Raw genomic sequence first — 13,090 nt, 5'->3', positions numbered from 1 at the left:
AGAGACACCATTTTGGTGCTGGCTATACCAGGACCCCAGAAATATTAGCAGTTGCCCTCAATGCTGTATCAACACCAGACAGTAGCCAGTGGGTTACAATATTTGCCTGGAGCTTCATGAGAATGTATACAACTCTTATGTCAGATGGTTAGCTTAGCTTATCATAAATACAGGAAAAGGGGGCAAACAGGTAGCCTGGCTCTGTCCAAAAGGAATAAAATCCACCAACCAGCAACTTTGAAGCTCACAAATCAATGCATCATATTTCATTGTTTAACCCGTACAAAAACCAAAGCATAAAATTAAGACGCATGGTAATGTGCTAGACTATTTCCTGGTCAGAAGCAGTTGCCAGGCAACTGGTAGAAACTATAGGAAGTTGCACATTAGATGGGTATTGATCATCTTATCTAACTCTTAGTAGAATAAGCCTGTTTCCAAAAATGTCTAATGACTCTTTTAAGTAAAATAAAATGCCTGAAAACAATGTCCTGAATATATAAGGGCCATGTTAAGGTTGTCTTAAAGACTGAGCACTATGATGCACAGTAACTAAATCAACACAAAAAACTATGGACTCTAAATTTAAAGTCTCTAGGCTCTTGTATTGAAAAGCCTTTTGGGGCTTTTTATGAACAGAAAAAAATCTCTTAACTATTATGTTTTGGTCTCTAATGGCGTGCCAAGTCTTTTGTTATTGTCTGCATAACAGCAAACTGGAGCATTTCCTTTTTTATCCAAAGCTAAATCAGCTATGTGATGAGAATGAGAAACAGGCCACCTCAAGATGAGCCTCTCAAACACGTTTTTAAACTTCTGTTTTTTGGCTGTTAATGTTAATGTGCATCTAATTAATCTGCATAGATATGCGGAGACAGATGGGCGACAAATTGTCTCTGACTGTGAGTATAAAATTATGAAAACAAGGCTTGTTAAAATGCTACTTTGTACTCCTCGTCCATTGTATACCTCGTACATGATATTTTGAATTTCAGCCACAGTGGGGCATGAATTCAGATTTCTTGCTTTCTTATAATACACCTAATCTCATCAGTTCATCAGCATCCTATGGAAACAAAACCTACACAGCAGCAGCAGCAGGCGGAGGTACCAGTAGGCGAGCGCTGACAGTTGATTATAATTGGGTTGCCTCTACCATGTCCAAGCTTTCACATCCCATCAAGAGGAATGGCCTGGGAGGGAGTTAATGCTGCTTCAGTGTAAGAGCTGTAAGAGCACAGTGCACCCTCCCAATGCACCACATGAAGAACGGTCGGTATAAAAATAAAACACACTTTGTTATACTAATTTAAGAGTTGTACAGCCAATACCAGCAGCCAATATGAGGATGCATTTATATGTCTCAGCATGTTTATTCTGGAAGCAACTTTCTGTTTCTAGTGTTATAAAGTGCTTCACAAGTCAATAAAAACACTGCAAAAGACAACAACAACTAGTCAGATGACTTAGAGCAAGAGATGAGAGTTCATTAATGTCGTAGTTCAAACAGGTTCAGGGCCCCCCGGGGCATTCACACAATAAACTGATGGGTCACAAGATCACTAAAGTCTCTGTCTTACCAAATATTTTTTGTTTTACAACTTCAGTCCTTAAAGGAATACTTAAACCCCAAAATGATAATTTGTATAACAGTTACTTGCCCTGTTACACTGAATTTGTGAAGAAAACGGATCAATATTTTTATAAAAATAATGTATCAAATTACATTACAATAACAGGTAGTTTGCTGACACCAAACCTGACCCCCGTTACTCCAATTAATCAAGAATTTTCCTAATTTTTGGATTCTTTATTCAACAGAGGCATGTGAATGAAAAAGTGTTCTTCATGAATTCAACATAACACAGAGTGAATAATTAATACACAAATGATCATTTTGGTGTAGAGGTATTCCCTTAAACCTGCACTAAGTGATTCCTTGGTCACTTGGGGCAGTCAACACAATATTGGCAACATTACCTTTTAAGTTGTCATTTGATACATTTTTTAAAATCAATTATAGCCAAGTGAACAAAATCTATCAAAGTAGAGAAAGTAGTTTATGTATAACAATTTTTAAGTATTTTCTGGCATCATTTTTCATCATTCTCTGTTCTAGTGTAGCAACCAGCCTTAGTCTTTGTTGTTTCGCTACAAAGACACTCATTTCTACAGAATTATTTGTGCTTTCTTTTGGAAAAAGATGAACATTCTCATGCTACCTGAAGATTTTTTCACTTGTTGTAAGACAGTGAGGGTTTTGGGATTTAATTACAGACAGAAGGCAGTTCTGTAAGAAGGAGATTTCAACAGTGTTGCTATGACGGTATAGAACATATTTATTTTTATTTTATCTTCCTTCTCATCCCTTCAGTCCTTTGAAGGTCCGATGTGTAGGATTTAGGGGCATCCATTAGCAGAAATGGAATATTAGATTCTTAGCTATGTTTGTTTATAATCACTTAAAAGTAAGAATCATTCAGTATCTTTTACTTTAAAATAAGCAGTTCAGCGGGTCCTCTTCCACAGATTCTGCCAATTTGTTTCTACAGTAGTCCAGAATAGATCAATCAAACACTGGCTCTGGATTGGGCCATTCACCATAATAATTCTCCAACATGCTTGGCACACCGGAGGTCTGCAACCTCACTGGTAGATGTCACTACATTACTCTTTTACATTTGTTACATTTACATTTGCATTTACATTTGTTTAAATGTGGACTCGTGCACTGTCCCTTTAAAATTTTTTTTTACAAAATTACAAATTCAAACAGCTACAGAAAGAAAGCAGCTCATGTTCACACCGAGGACAGAACCTGTGACGAGGGGCCACAAATAGACATCACTTCACTTTAGGTGGTTGCAAACAAAAAGATTGGCCAACACTGCATTGATGTATCCTGAAGCTAGAAGCAAACACAAACAGCTGGCACCGACCTGGCCTCCCCACACTCAAGGTCATCTGTCTAAAGTTCAAATTAAACATCTCAAGAACCAAGATCTGCTACCAGCACAACTCTGCACTGCAGCTCACACACAGGATGTTCTCATCTTTGCACACAGGAAGATAAACCCCCTCTGCAGCTACAGCAGTAACATCTGCACAGATGCACTCCTGTCTTGTTAAATAAATCTTTGTCCAATATCAATATGTCTAATAGACTTAGGAAAGGCTGAAATTGACAAGACCCCAAGGAGAGTTTACCATCGCCTAATTTGATTACAGTGCTGCAAGGAACATCAAAGAAACTGCTGGAAAAGCCCGGCACATGGGAGCTAAAGCAAACAGATAGTACCATACTGTAATTAACTATGTCTATTTATAGATTTGACAGCCACGTAGTTATATAGTCTGATTTATTTGAAACTGTAGGTCAGACGGCTTTGGTTTTAAGCAGTGGGTTTCCTGCTTCCTCATCCTGTTGCAACATGGATCTATTTAGTGCAACAATACATTCTTTATGCTTTAAAAACTATGATCATTTGATGAATTGCTGAAAATATTTGTATTATTGATTTTTTTTAATAAGTGATTTGCTTCAGCAAATTAGAAATCAGTCTTAACCTTGAAAGTAACATTAAATTTCTCTCAAAAGAAAAAAAAAAACCAATTAGAGTAAATTAATATGAGAAAAACAAAACAACTATTAAAGGTAGCTGTGATGCGAGAGAATCACCAGTGGAAACCTGCAGGTAGTCTTCTAAAAGTTGAACTAAATAAGCTTATCACTGCCATCATCAGGGCACACTGAGCACTCTTCCCATTGATGCAATGCTGTTTCATCACACTGAGGCTGTAAAATACGTTCTGTACAACAATGTTCCCCCGTGTTCTTCTGGGCCGCAGTGAAAACAAAGTCTGGAAACCTACAAAATTTATGCAGTGAAGTTTATATGCGACAACAAAATTTTGTTTATTGATATTCTGGTCGGTCCTAGTTTAACACTGGAGGTGGCAGATGGTCTAAAAATGCTGCACACATTCATTGTAGTGCAGACATAAATGATCATGGTTCTGACACTCTGTAAAAAAGTTTTCCATCCAACCACGGCTGCTAATTTAGAGGGTTATTTTCCTTTTATGATGAGGATGTCATTTTTAATTTAATGCAGTTATCGGGTCCATATGTGGATCCTGTCAGCAGGGCTGCAACTAGGAATGTTGGAGGAATATTGCTTTAGGCCCCCTCTGTGATTTTAATGAAGTTTGTCAGCTGTTGGCCCCAAGAATCACTGCAATCTTTCCCCCACAATTGTGATGGTGGGGCTTGACTATTTTTATTATTACTTAATGTAATTATTTATTTATTTTAATTAACTGATTATTGGTTTAGTCTATGAAATTTAAGAAAATATTGAAAAAGTGCCCATCACAGAGTCTAAGAATCCAAGGTGACATCTTTAAAATATTTCTTTTGGCTAATCAACATAAAAAAAACCCAAAGACATCTATTTAACAGTTAGAAACTAGAAGTAACAGCTCATGGTTGTATGCCTTCGTGAACTACATAGGTTGAAGTTACAGTCCATGTCTGTCTAGACTCTTTCAAGGTGGGCACCTAAGTGTCACTAATTCAGTGTCTGACCAAATGTCTCCCCTTTTGTTCGTGAGATATGGCTTTGACTAAAGGCCAGAAAAGTGTTTTTGCAGAACATTAAGATGTGTCTTCACTTCATAATTTTATGCTTTTAGACTTTTGTGTGAAACTTTGTCATAACTAGAGCATGAATTCTTTAGTTATTGCAAAATATGTATTTTGTGAGGTTACAGTGGCCTTTGACCACCAAAATCTAAACAGTCCATTGTTGAGCCAAGTGGATGTTTGTGTCAAGTTTGAAGACATTCACAAATAGAGAAAACCTATTTGCATTCACAAGAATAAGACAGATGGACAGACAACCCAAAAACATAATGCCACCAGCCAAGGCTGTCACACAGAGGCATATAAAAAAAACAGACAAAAACCCAGCAAACCCTCACACTGGTGAAGCTGAAATGATTTCACACTTTTGCTTAAAAAAATGCAGTAAAAACTGTTAGTGATTACTGAAATTGTGCATTCAGTAGGTATTAAACTTTAGTTTAGTTTATAGTTTGGTATTAAACAATCTCAACCTGAAGTAGGTTACATTGGGATGCCTTCTTTAAAAAGAGCCAACTTTGTGAGGCCAAAATTACCAGGATTAAACCAACAGCTAGCTCACGATAACTCATGTATATATAGTCTAAAAACTAAGGTTGAAAATGGCTTGTTTCTTTCATAATAGTCAGGCAAATTCAAAGAAATATGTGAAAATCATGCTCCTCAAAGGTTTACGATGCAGGAGTTATAAGCTACTGTTTGCAAAGGGTTAACTGCATGTTCGCTTTGGTTTTTCACTCTGTGCTTTGTCTGCTTGGCATTTCGCCTCACTATATTTACATTTTTGAAATCAGAAAAAAAAAATTACAAGTTAATACAAAGCTAACTTAGGTCATCAGACTATAGCCGATGGGCTCAGAGATTTTGGCCAATATGTTCTGCCTCTCCAGTTCTGTTTACCTGCTGTTTGAACGTGATTAGGTTAGTACAACTCAGACAACAAACAGAAACCAAAACACTTCCAACACTTAAATCTTGTCCCATCACCTACAGAGTCTACATACAGTACTTATACAAATGTCCCAGTTTCCCCCTGGGGTTCAATAAAAGTATTTCTGATTCTGAGATATCTATTTAAAGTGATTACCACTTTACTGACATAAAGTTTGGGGTAAAATCATGCGCCTTCAATTTAAAAAAAAGCAGCTTAAATAAGAAATACTGAACAACACAACTATTTTTATATCATTAACCAAGTTAACTACAATCTTTCATTAGATGTCTGTAGAGAAGAAAATTAAAATCCATTTTTCTTTGTTTTGACAACAACTTAGAAAATGTTCCAACTGCAGCAGGTCAAACAATTAACCTTTCAAATCCAACAAATTACACTAATTTCTAAAAAAAAAAAAAAAAAAAACACTTTGAGATTACATGAAGATGACAGAATGAGCATTGTATCCACACAGAACATTTACCCAGTATTAGCTGATCACGCAGAAATAGATAAAATTCTTGTGTGCATGAGAAAAACAATATGACAGAAGACACATTTCAAAAAAAGACAAGGTGTCATGGTTTACTTGAACTTTGGGTACAGTTGAGACAGACTTTGATCCGTGTAACACAAGACCAGCTCCACAACATTTCCTCTGACATGTGCTGGTGTGAGAATTACCCTTAAAGGCAGAACGAATCCTTCTTGTATTCAGCGAGCAGCTCTGACACTACGGCTGCCTGTGTGAGGGATGAAGCTAAACCACACAAGGATCAAGTAACAGGACACACTATGAATAGAGAGACATTCACTCTACTTACAGAATCATGACAGTCTGATGTGTAAAGCTTTTTATAAAACTATACATTCAGTGTGGAGGGGCTGCCAGAGCTACAAATTTAATTTAAATTTCATTCCTCCAAGATAATTGAATTCAGAATCGCTAAGGCCATTAAGCATCTGAGGATGGTTGTGGCTTTAAGGCATTGACATTGTTATGTGAAAACAATTAAAATAGCAATGTCCATGTAGATATGTGTGCTTCAGTTCAAATAAAATAAAGAGAAGAAGGCCTGCACTGTAAAATCTGATGAGTTGATCTTACTTATGTCAATCATGGAAACCAACTGCCTTAAAAAACTAAAGTAAATAAAACTATTAATCTTAATTTATGTGTACTTTATATCTTATTGTGAAGTTTACTCAAATTTAGCTGTATTTACTTCATTTTGTGGAGTTGTTGAAACTTAAAATTGACTGTTTTTTCTAAGTTTTTGCCAATGACAAAGTTAAGAGGTCTGTTCTGTTTAGTTAACATATATAAGAAAATACAAATATGACTGACTAGTTTGCAACCAGCCAAATACAGATATATAGCACAGTAAACTTGGTTTACTCAAGCTGCTAAAACTTAGAAAGACTGATTTACTTAAACTTGTCATTTTTAAGTTGCAACAACTTCAATCAAATAAATGTAACTAAGTTTTAAGTAAACTTAACAGTGAGATAAAAATATAATTTTAGACTAATAGCAGCGGTGGACAACAACAAAGTGCATCTATTTAAGTACTGTACTTAAGTGCAGTCTTTGAGTATCTGTACTTTACCTGAGCATTAATATTTTGATTGATTACTGATTACTGATTACTTTGACTCCACTACATTTAGGAAAAATATTAGACTTTTGACTCCACTGCATTTTTATAAAGGCTCTAGTTACCGTTTACATTTGCTTTGAAGTCAGCGTAGAACTTCTTTTCTATTGTAAAATGCAAAAGGCCATAAACTGTGAGTATACAGTTCTGTGGATGGTTTTGTTTGCAGAGGTGGTGCCTCTAACTCGTGCACAGAGCAGGTCATCAGGAAGAGAGGAGAGGTCATCAGCAGGCGGTTGTATTTGGTTACGCAATGTTGTACCTCAAGTTTATGTTTAAAATTTTTGAGTTTAAAAATAATTCCTATGGTTTTAAATGTTTGTTCTATTTACCGCCAACAAACTACCTCACGGCGTGTGGACGTATGTAAGCATTAGCTTAATTCCAGATTCATATTTTTTAAAAACTGTCTGTGTCTGTAGTAGCAGAAGTTTTTCAGCTATTTCCATGTCAAATTTATTTTCATGGATTTGTTAGTGAGGTTGTGATACAGAGTTAGAAATATTTTTACTCAGCATTTTCACTGTAGATTCACCAATGTGTTGAGATGATTTTTAAAAAGTACTTTGAATGCTTAAGTATTTTAAAAAGCAAGTACTTCAGTACTTTAACTCAAGTAAAACTTTTACTCAGCAACTTTCACATGTATTTGGAGTGACCAGTAGTATCTATACTTTAACTCAAGTAACTGACTAATATTTATATTTATTTTTCTTTTTTTTCCCAGGGAAATAGTTTTCCAACATTTTAGAAGTAAAATCAACTTGTCAGATTTTACAGTGTGTAGATTAAAGCAGGGTGTGGGTTTGGTAAAGGCTACTCTACTTGCAAAGCAGTTATTTTGAAGAGCATCCAAAGGGCATCCATCAGTCAGCGCCTGGCTCACTTTTGATCGCGTCCACGCTGCTGAAGTGAGTGGCCAGCTCCTGCAACACGGCTGTCCTGCCCAGATGATCGTTCCTCCTCTTCTCCATGATCATGTCCTCCAAACTCTGAAACTCCAGCACGTGCGAGTGTTTGTCCGACATGAAGATTTTCAACCTGTACGGCTGTTTGCCTATCCGTATCTCCCCGCCCATTTTGAACTCCCTCTTGCCGAACCTGCACCAGGCGGCGAAGCACTCGGAGTTCCTCCAGCTCAGCTCTCGGTCCTTTAACCCCACCTGCTCCATGGCGTTCTGCACCACCATGTCCGCACTCAGAGCTTTGAATTTGTACAAGTCGTTCACAATCCTACACCTCCTCCCTTGACTCGCGTCTGTCAAAAAGCTGTTTTTCACCTCGGCTCTGTGCAGGTGCACCACCTGGAAGTCCCCCACGTACACAGCCCAGTGCGGGAACTGACCCGTGGCCACAAACTCCACCAGGTCACCCGCTTTGCATTTGTTGAGTAGATTTTCAGGGGAATAAACCTCCAGGCTGGCGGACTTGACGCTCTTCTCGTAAATGCATTCATCGCGGTTGTAGACGGCGCACTCCACCTCATCGCGCTGATCGTATTGTTTCTCTTCCTGATTCGGGTCCTTATCCGTGCCATCGACCGCGCAGCCATCCTCCAGCTCGTCGTCGTCGTTGGAAAATATGTAAGAGACGCCGATGCGCGGACCGTCCTCCGTGTCCACGCCGTTCGGGTCCACTGTGGGAACTTCTGCGTAACTTAAATGTGACAGCTTGTCCATCTGGTTCCCCATGCCGCTCCTCACCTGGTAGCAGCCCCGTGTAATACGATCTGATGCCGAGAGCTGTTACAACATCCCCACCATCTGCCACAAAACCTCGCAGGTTAGAACTTCCTTCGTCCTGTCGTCGGACAGGTTTTGGTTTTTTTTTTAATCCAAATTACGCATAAGAGTATCTCCGTGGTGTGACCGCCGGGAGAGCCTATTAGTGCCCCATCAACAAGTGGAGTTGGGAGGAGAATACAAAGTGGTTTCAGATTATCCGTCAGGTGTAGACTCACCTGCTGTTTCCCTGCGTAAAGTTCCGTCCGCCGACTGTCACCACAGTTAAAATCCCAAATCCTCGACACACGGGACTGCTCGTGTGTTTATGAAGTAGTCATCTGTGCTGACGGCGCACACATTGCGCACTGTGCAGCAGAGATCCTGCCGGGCGGTGAACTGAGGGCTGATCTGGGGCTCGGCATCGCCACAGCGTCTCTCTCCAGCCACACACAGCTCCGCGTTTAAAGCGGAAGTGCGCGTAATTTCATCACCGCAGCTTTAATATCCGCTCCTCATCTCCGTGGAAGACTAAAATTGCGTTAAAAGTTGTTGTGCCTTTGTCGCAACAGTTTGAGCGTAAAACTTTTTTTATGATTGGTATTAATTCAAATAAAACACAAAAATTCATGACTGGGGTGTTTTTTTTATGCTACTTTTCTCTGAATGATCTTATAATGTTTCTTTATTTATTTTACTTCAGTTTAGTTAGCTATCTTATCGAATTGTAATAAATTTAGTTAGCTTTCTATGTTTGGCTGTGTTTTATTTATTTATTTATTAATATCGATATTAATATTAATAATTAATGCATCATTATTTATTTACTTTTAGTATCATCATTTTTAAGTTAAGATTTGTTTTTTTTTATTCTTGACGAGTTATTTCAACGTTTTGTTTGTTTATTTGTCATTTTATTTATTGTTTAATTTATGAGGTCTTGTCAATTGTATTTAGCTGATTATTTTTTATCTTAATTATCCATCTATATTGTTGGCTATGTTCATTTTATTTTATGGGTCATACTTTGTTTTATTTATTGATTTATTATAAGGACCAATTTATTCTCTTATTTTATTCAAATGATAATTTTTATGTTATTTATCACTCTATTTTAGTTTAGTTATGCTCATATTATTTGATCAATTTTTGTATTTATTTATCAATTCATGAGGTTTATTGTATTTTCTTGTATTAAGTTTTCTTTTTATTTTATATAGTCATCTATTTTATTTTTTTTCATTGATTTAATTCTCTGCATTTTATTTAATTTGATTTAGTTCTTCATTTTGTTGTTTTTGTTTGACTGTATTTTTTTGTAAATCCCTTTGTGGTTAAAAACTCAGTACACAGAAAAATGCAGAGTAAGCACACCTCCATGCTGGGTTTAGTAGCTGAATGTGGCCCTATTACAAAATTACAACCCCACACAGCGAGGAGGACTGTGAGGGGTCTAACATCTGCAGATCTTTCACTGTTTTGACCACCTGTCTGTCCTTGAATGAACTGAAGCTGCGCAGTCATTTGCTTCCTCGCCATCTCCTGGTGGGACCATAATGTCTCCATTACATTTGTAGTGGCTTGTGGCCTGCCCGGGACTTGCTCTCAGTTATTGGCTATTTTCTCACCACTGTATCCCACAGGCAAGGGGAATGTGCTCAGTATGCCCCAAAAATGGCACATGCTGCAGCAGCCTCCGTGTGAAAACACCTGTCCTGGAAATGGTATGCCTGTGAGTGAGAGACTAGGAGAGATGCTGAGGTGTATGAGCGTGTGACAGGCCGGAGATAGAAACAAATGTTCGACTCTGTGAAGATGAGAGACAGACAGAGGCACGAACTTAAAAAGAGCGGATGAACCTGAGTTTGACCCCAACACTGAGCTGAGTAGCCCACTGGAGGGACCGATTACAAACTGACTGCAAAGTCATCCAGTGTCGTAGATATGACAGAGGACGTGTCTCAACAGAAAAAAAAAACTCTCAGGCAGAGTGGCCTCGATGGCCACAGTGGACTCAGCAGATTAGCATGGAGGCTTTCGGGCAGCACTCCTTAAGACTATCAGGTTAATTAAGAGACTGAGCGTTCTTTGAGCTGCACAGGATCACACTGTGATTTCCAACACAGACTAATCCAGATTGAATGTTTTTCCTTGTTAGGAAGTTTCAACCTGGGTCACAGGGTTCAAATCAAATGTCCTCATGCAGGTTTCCAGGTCAAGGCAGAGCTTGGCAGTGCATAAAAAGTCTCCCTGATGGTTCTAGTACGACATTGCCGCTCTGCGTGTGGTTTGAGAAAGTGGTACACCCCAGCAGAAGTAGCTGCTCGACTGCTGTGGGTAGGTACAATCAATGTCAAACACTCTACTGTCTCTCTATTCCATTATTTTGAAATGCATACGAAAACTACAATATGAGTGTTTTGTAGGCTACAGCAATGTCAATGTCAATGTCAATGTTGTTCAAAAATGTAATGAAAGAGTCATAGTATAATATGTCATCAATTGAAAAATCATAGTGTGTGAACTTTTTCTGTGCCGCCCTAAATCATATGCTGGCTTCCTAGAATGGAAATCATTCATCAAAACGTTTAGGAAAGCCTGTGCTAAGATCAGGGTTAAAAATGCTGCAAAATGGTCAGTTTAGCTTTTTCTGCAGGGGGGAATCCCCAGAGGATTGGGTTGCATAAAGTGTCAATTAAAACAGCCCCCCCCCCCAACTTTAAGTCAATGATTGCGCCTTCGAGACAGAGACGCTTTATGATTCTAGCCACATAAGCAGCATGACGCAATGTAAACATCCACCTGTTGGTTCACAACTCTGTGATGGATTGCCATCACATTCATGGGCCCCAGAAGATGAATCCTTCAGACTTTGTTTATATCCTGACAATTCCTGTAGCACTATCAGCATGTCAGAATTTTCATATATCTCTTACAGATTTTCAACTCATTTTATCTACCAGTTTTTTTACAGACACTCATTGTCCTCTTCCTCTTGCACCACCACGAGGTATTGTGCTGAGTGAGAGTTTTGTTGAATGGACTGTCAGGAAATTTGATACAGATATTCCAACCCAACTCATCACATACCAATGCGATACGATACGATACGATACGATACGATACGATACGATACGATACGATACGATACGCTATGATACGATCAAGTCTATCTGTTTCCTAGATTTTTCTAAGTAAAATCAACTTGTCAGATTTTACAGTGCATCATGAACAGACACCATATGGTGCAACACAATTCAAAGAAACATTATCAAAGATGTTGATCTTTCAGTTTTACTTGAAATGATGACAAAGCACAATGATTCATTGTTCAAGAGGTCGGCTCAACCTTAGCTGACATTTCATCACCTTTGGCTCAAGTCTATGCACAGCATGTAGTGTTTATGAGTGCAATCTTTTTTTTTATTATTGTATTCACAGCTTCCCTCCCATTTCAGTCTGAAGTCTCACAGCAGTCCCAATTTGACAACGCATGTGATGGAAGTCAAAAATAACAAATCTGCAGGATGAATTCGGCAGATGTATTACACCTTTCCCAAGCATCAGTGCACAGCTGTGGGTGTGAGGAATGAAATGAACTGTTAGAGTTTTGACATGCAGCCCATTTGACCGTTTCTTGGCGCATCTTATCCTCCGGTGGCATGACCCAGTTTACGCCCCTGGTGCCCCCCAGTGACACACTGTAATTTGCGGTGCTGGGAAATTACTGGAGCAGGGACACCTGGGAGACACAGTCAATTAGGCGGGGCTCCACCTGTCCAGTGGGGGCACAGCCAGCCACAAACTGACACCTTAATCTTTGTCTCAAAAACATGGGTTTTTCATAGCTTTACAAATGGTTTTACACCCATGTATGAGACTTTGTTTTTCAGCTAAGTGCTCATTTAAATCTACAAGGATGGGTGAACAAGTGTATACTTGAGGCAGATGGACAGAGCATCCGGACCGCTGCGTCTTGCACACCATCTGTTCCACCTGGCTAGGAAAACATCTACCGAGTGCGGCTTAATATCGTGTAATGTGATTGGCTACAATTCAGAGCCAGTAGGGACTGAAATCGGTGATACAGAACCTCATAGTATACATCAGGGAGAAACGACACCCAGAGACA

At 38.7% G+C, this 13,090-nt stretch overlaps 1 protein-coding gene across 1 annotated transcript; it reads right to left on the bottom strand.

Moving 5' to 3' along the window:
• Positions 1–1,789: 1,789 nt before the first annotated feature.
• Positions 1,790–9,442, bottom strand: lratd2a (LRAT domain containing 2a). The gene has a single exon (XM_088090383.1). It carries the CDS (start codon positions 8,926–8,928, stop codon positions 8,104–8,106), a length of 825 nt encoding a protein of 274 aa, XP_087946509.1. The 5' UTR covers positions 8,929–9,442; the 3' UTR covers positions 1,790–8,103.
• Between the last annotated feature and the right edge of the window lie 3,648 nt (positions 9,443–13,090).

This window comes from Plectropomus leopardus, chromosome 17 (genome assembly GCF_026936395.1).
Source record: "Plectropomus leopardus strain MGB_pleo_1.0 chromosome 17, ASM2693639v1, whole genome shotgun sequence".
Lineage (NCBI taxonomy): Eukaryota > Metazoa > Chordata > Actinopteri > Perciformes > Serranidae > Plectropomus > Plectropomus leopardus.
The sequence above is the reverse complement of the archived record's forward strand: the minus strand, read 5'-3'. Positions and strand labels throughout refer to the sequence as shown.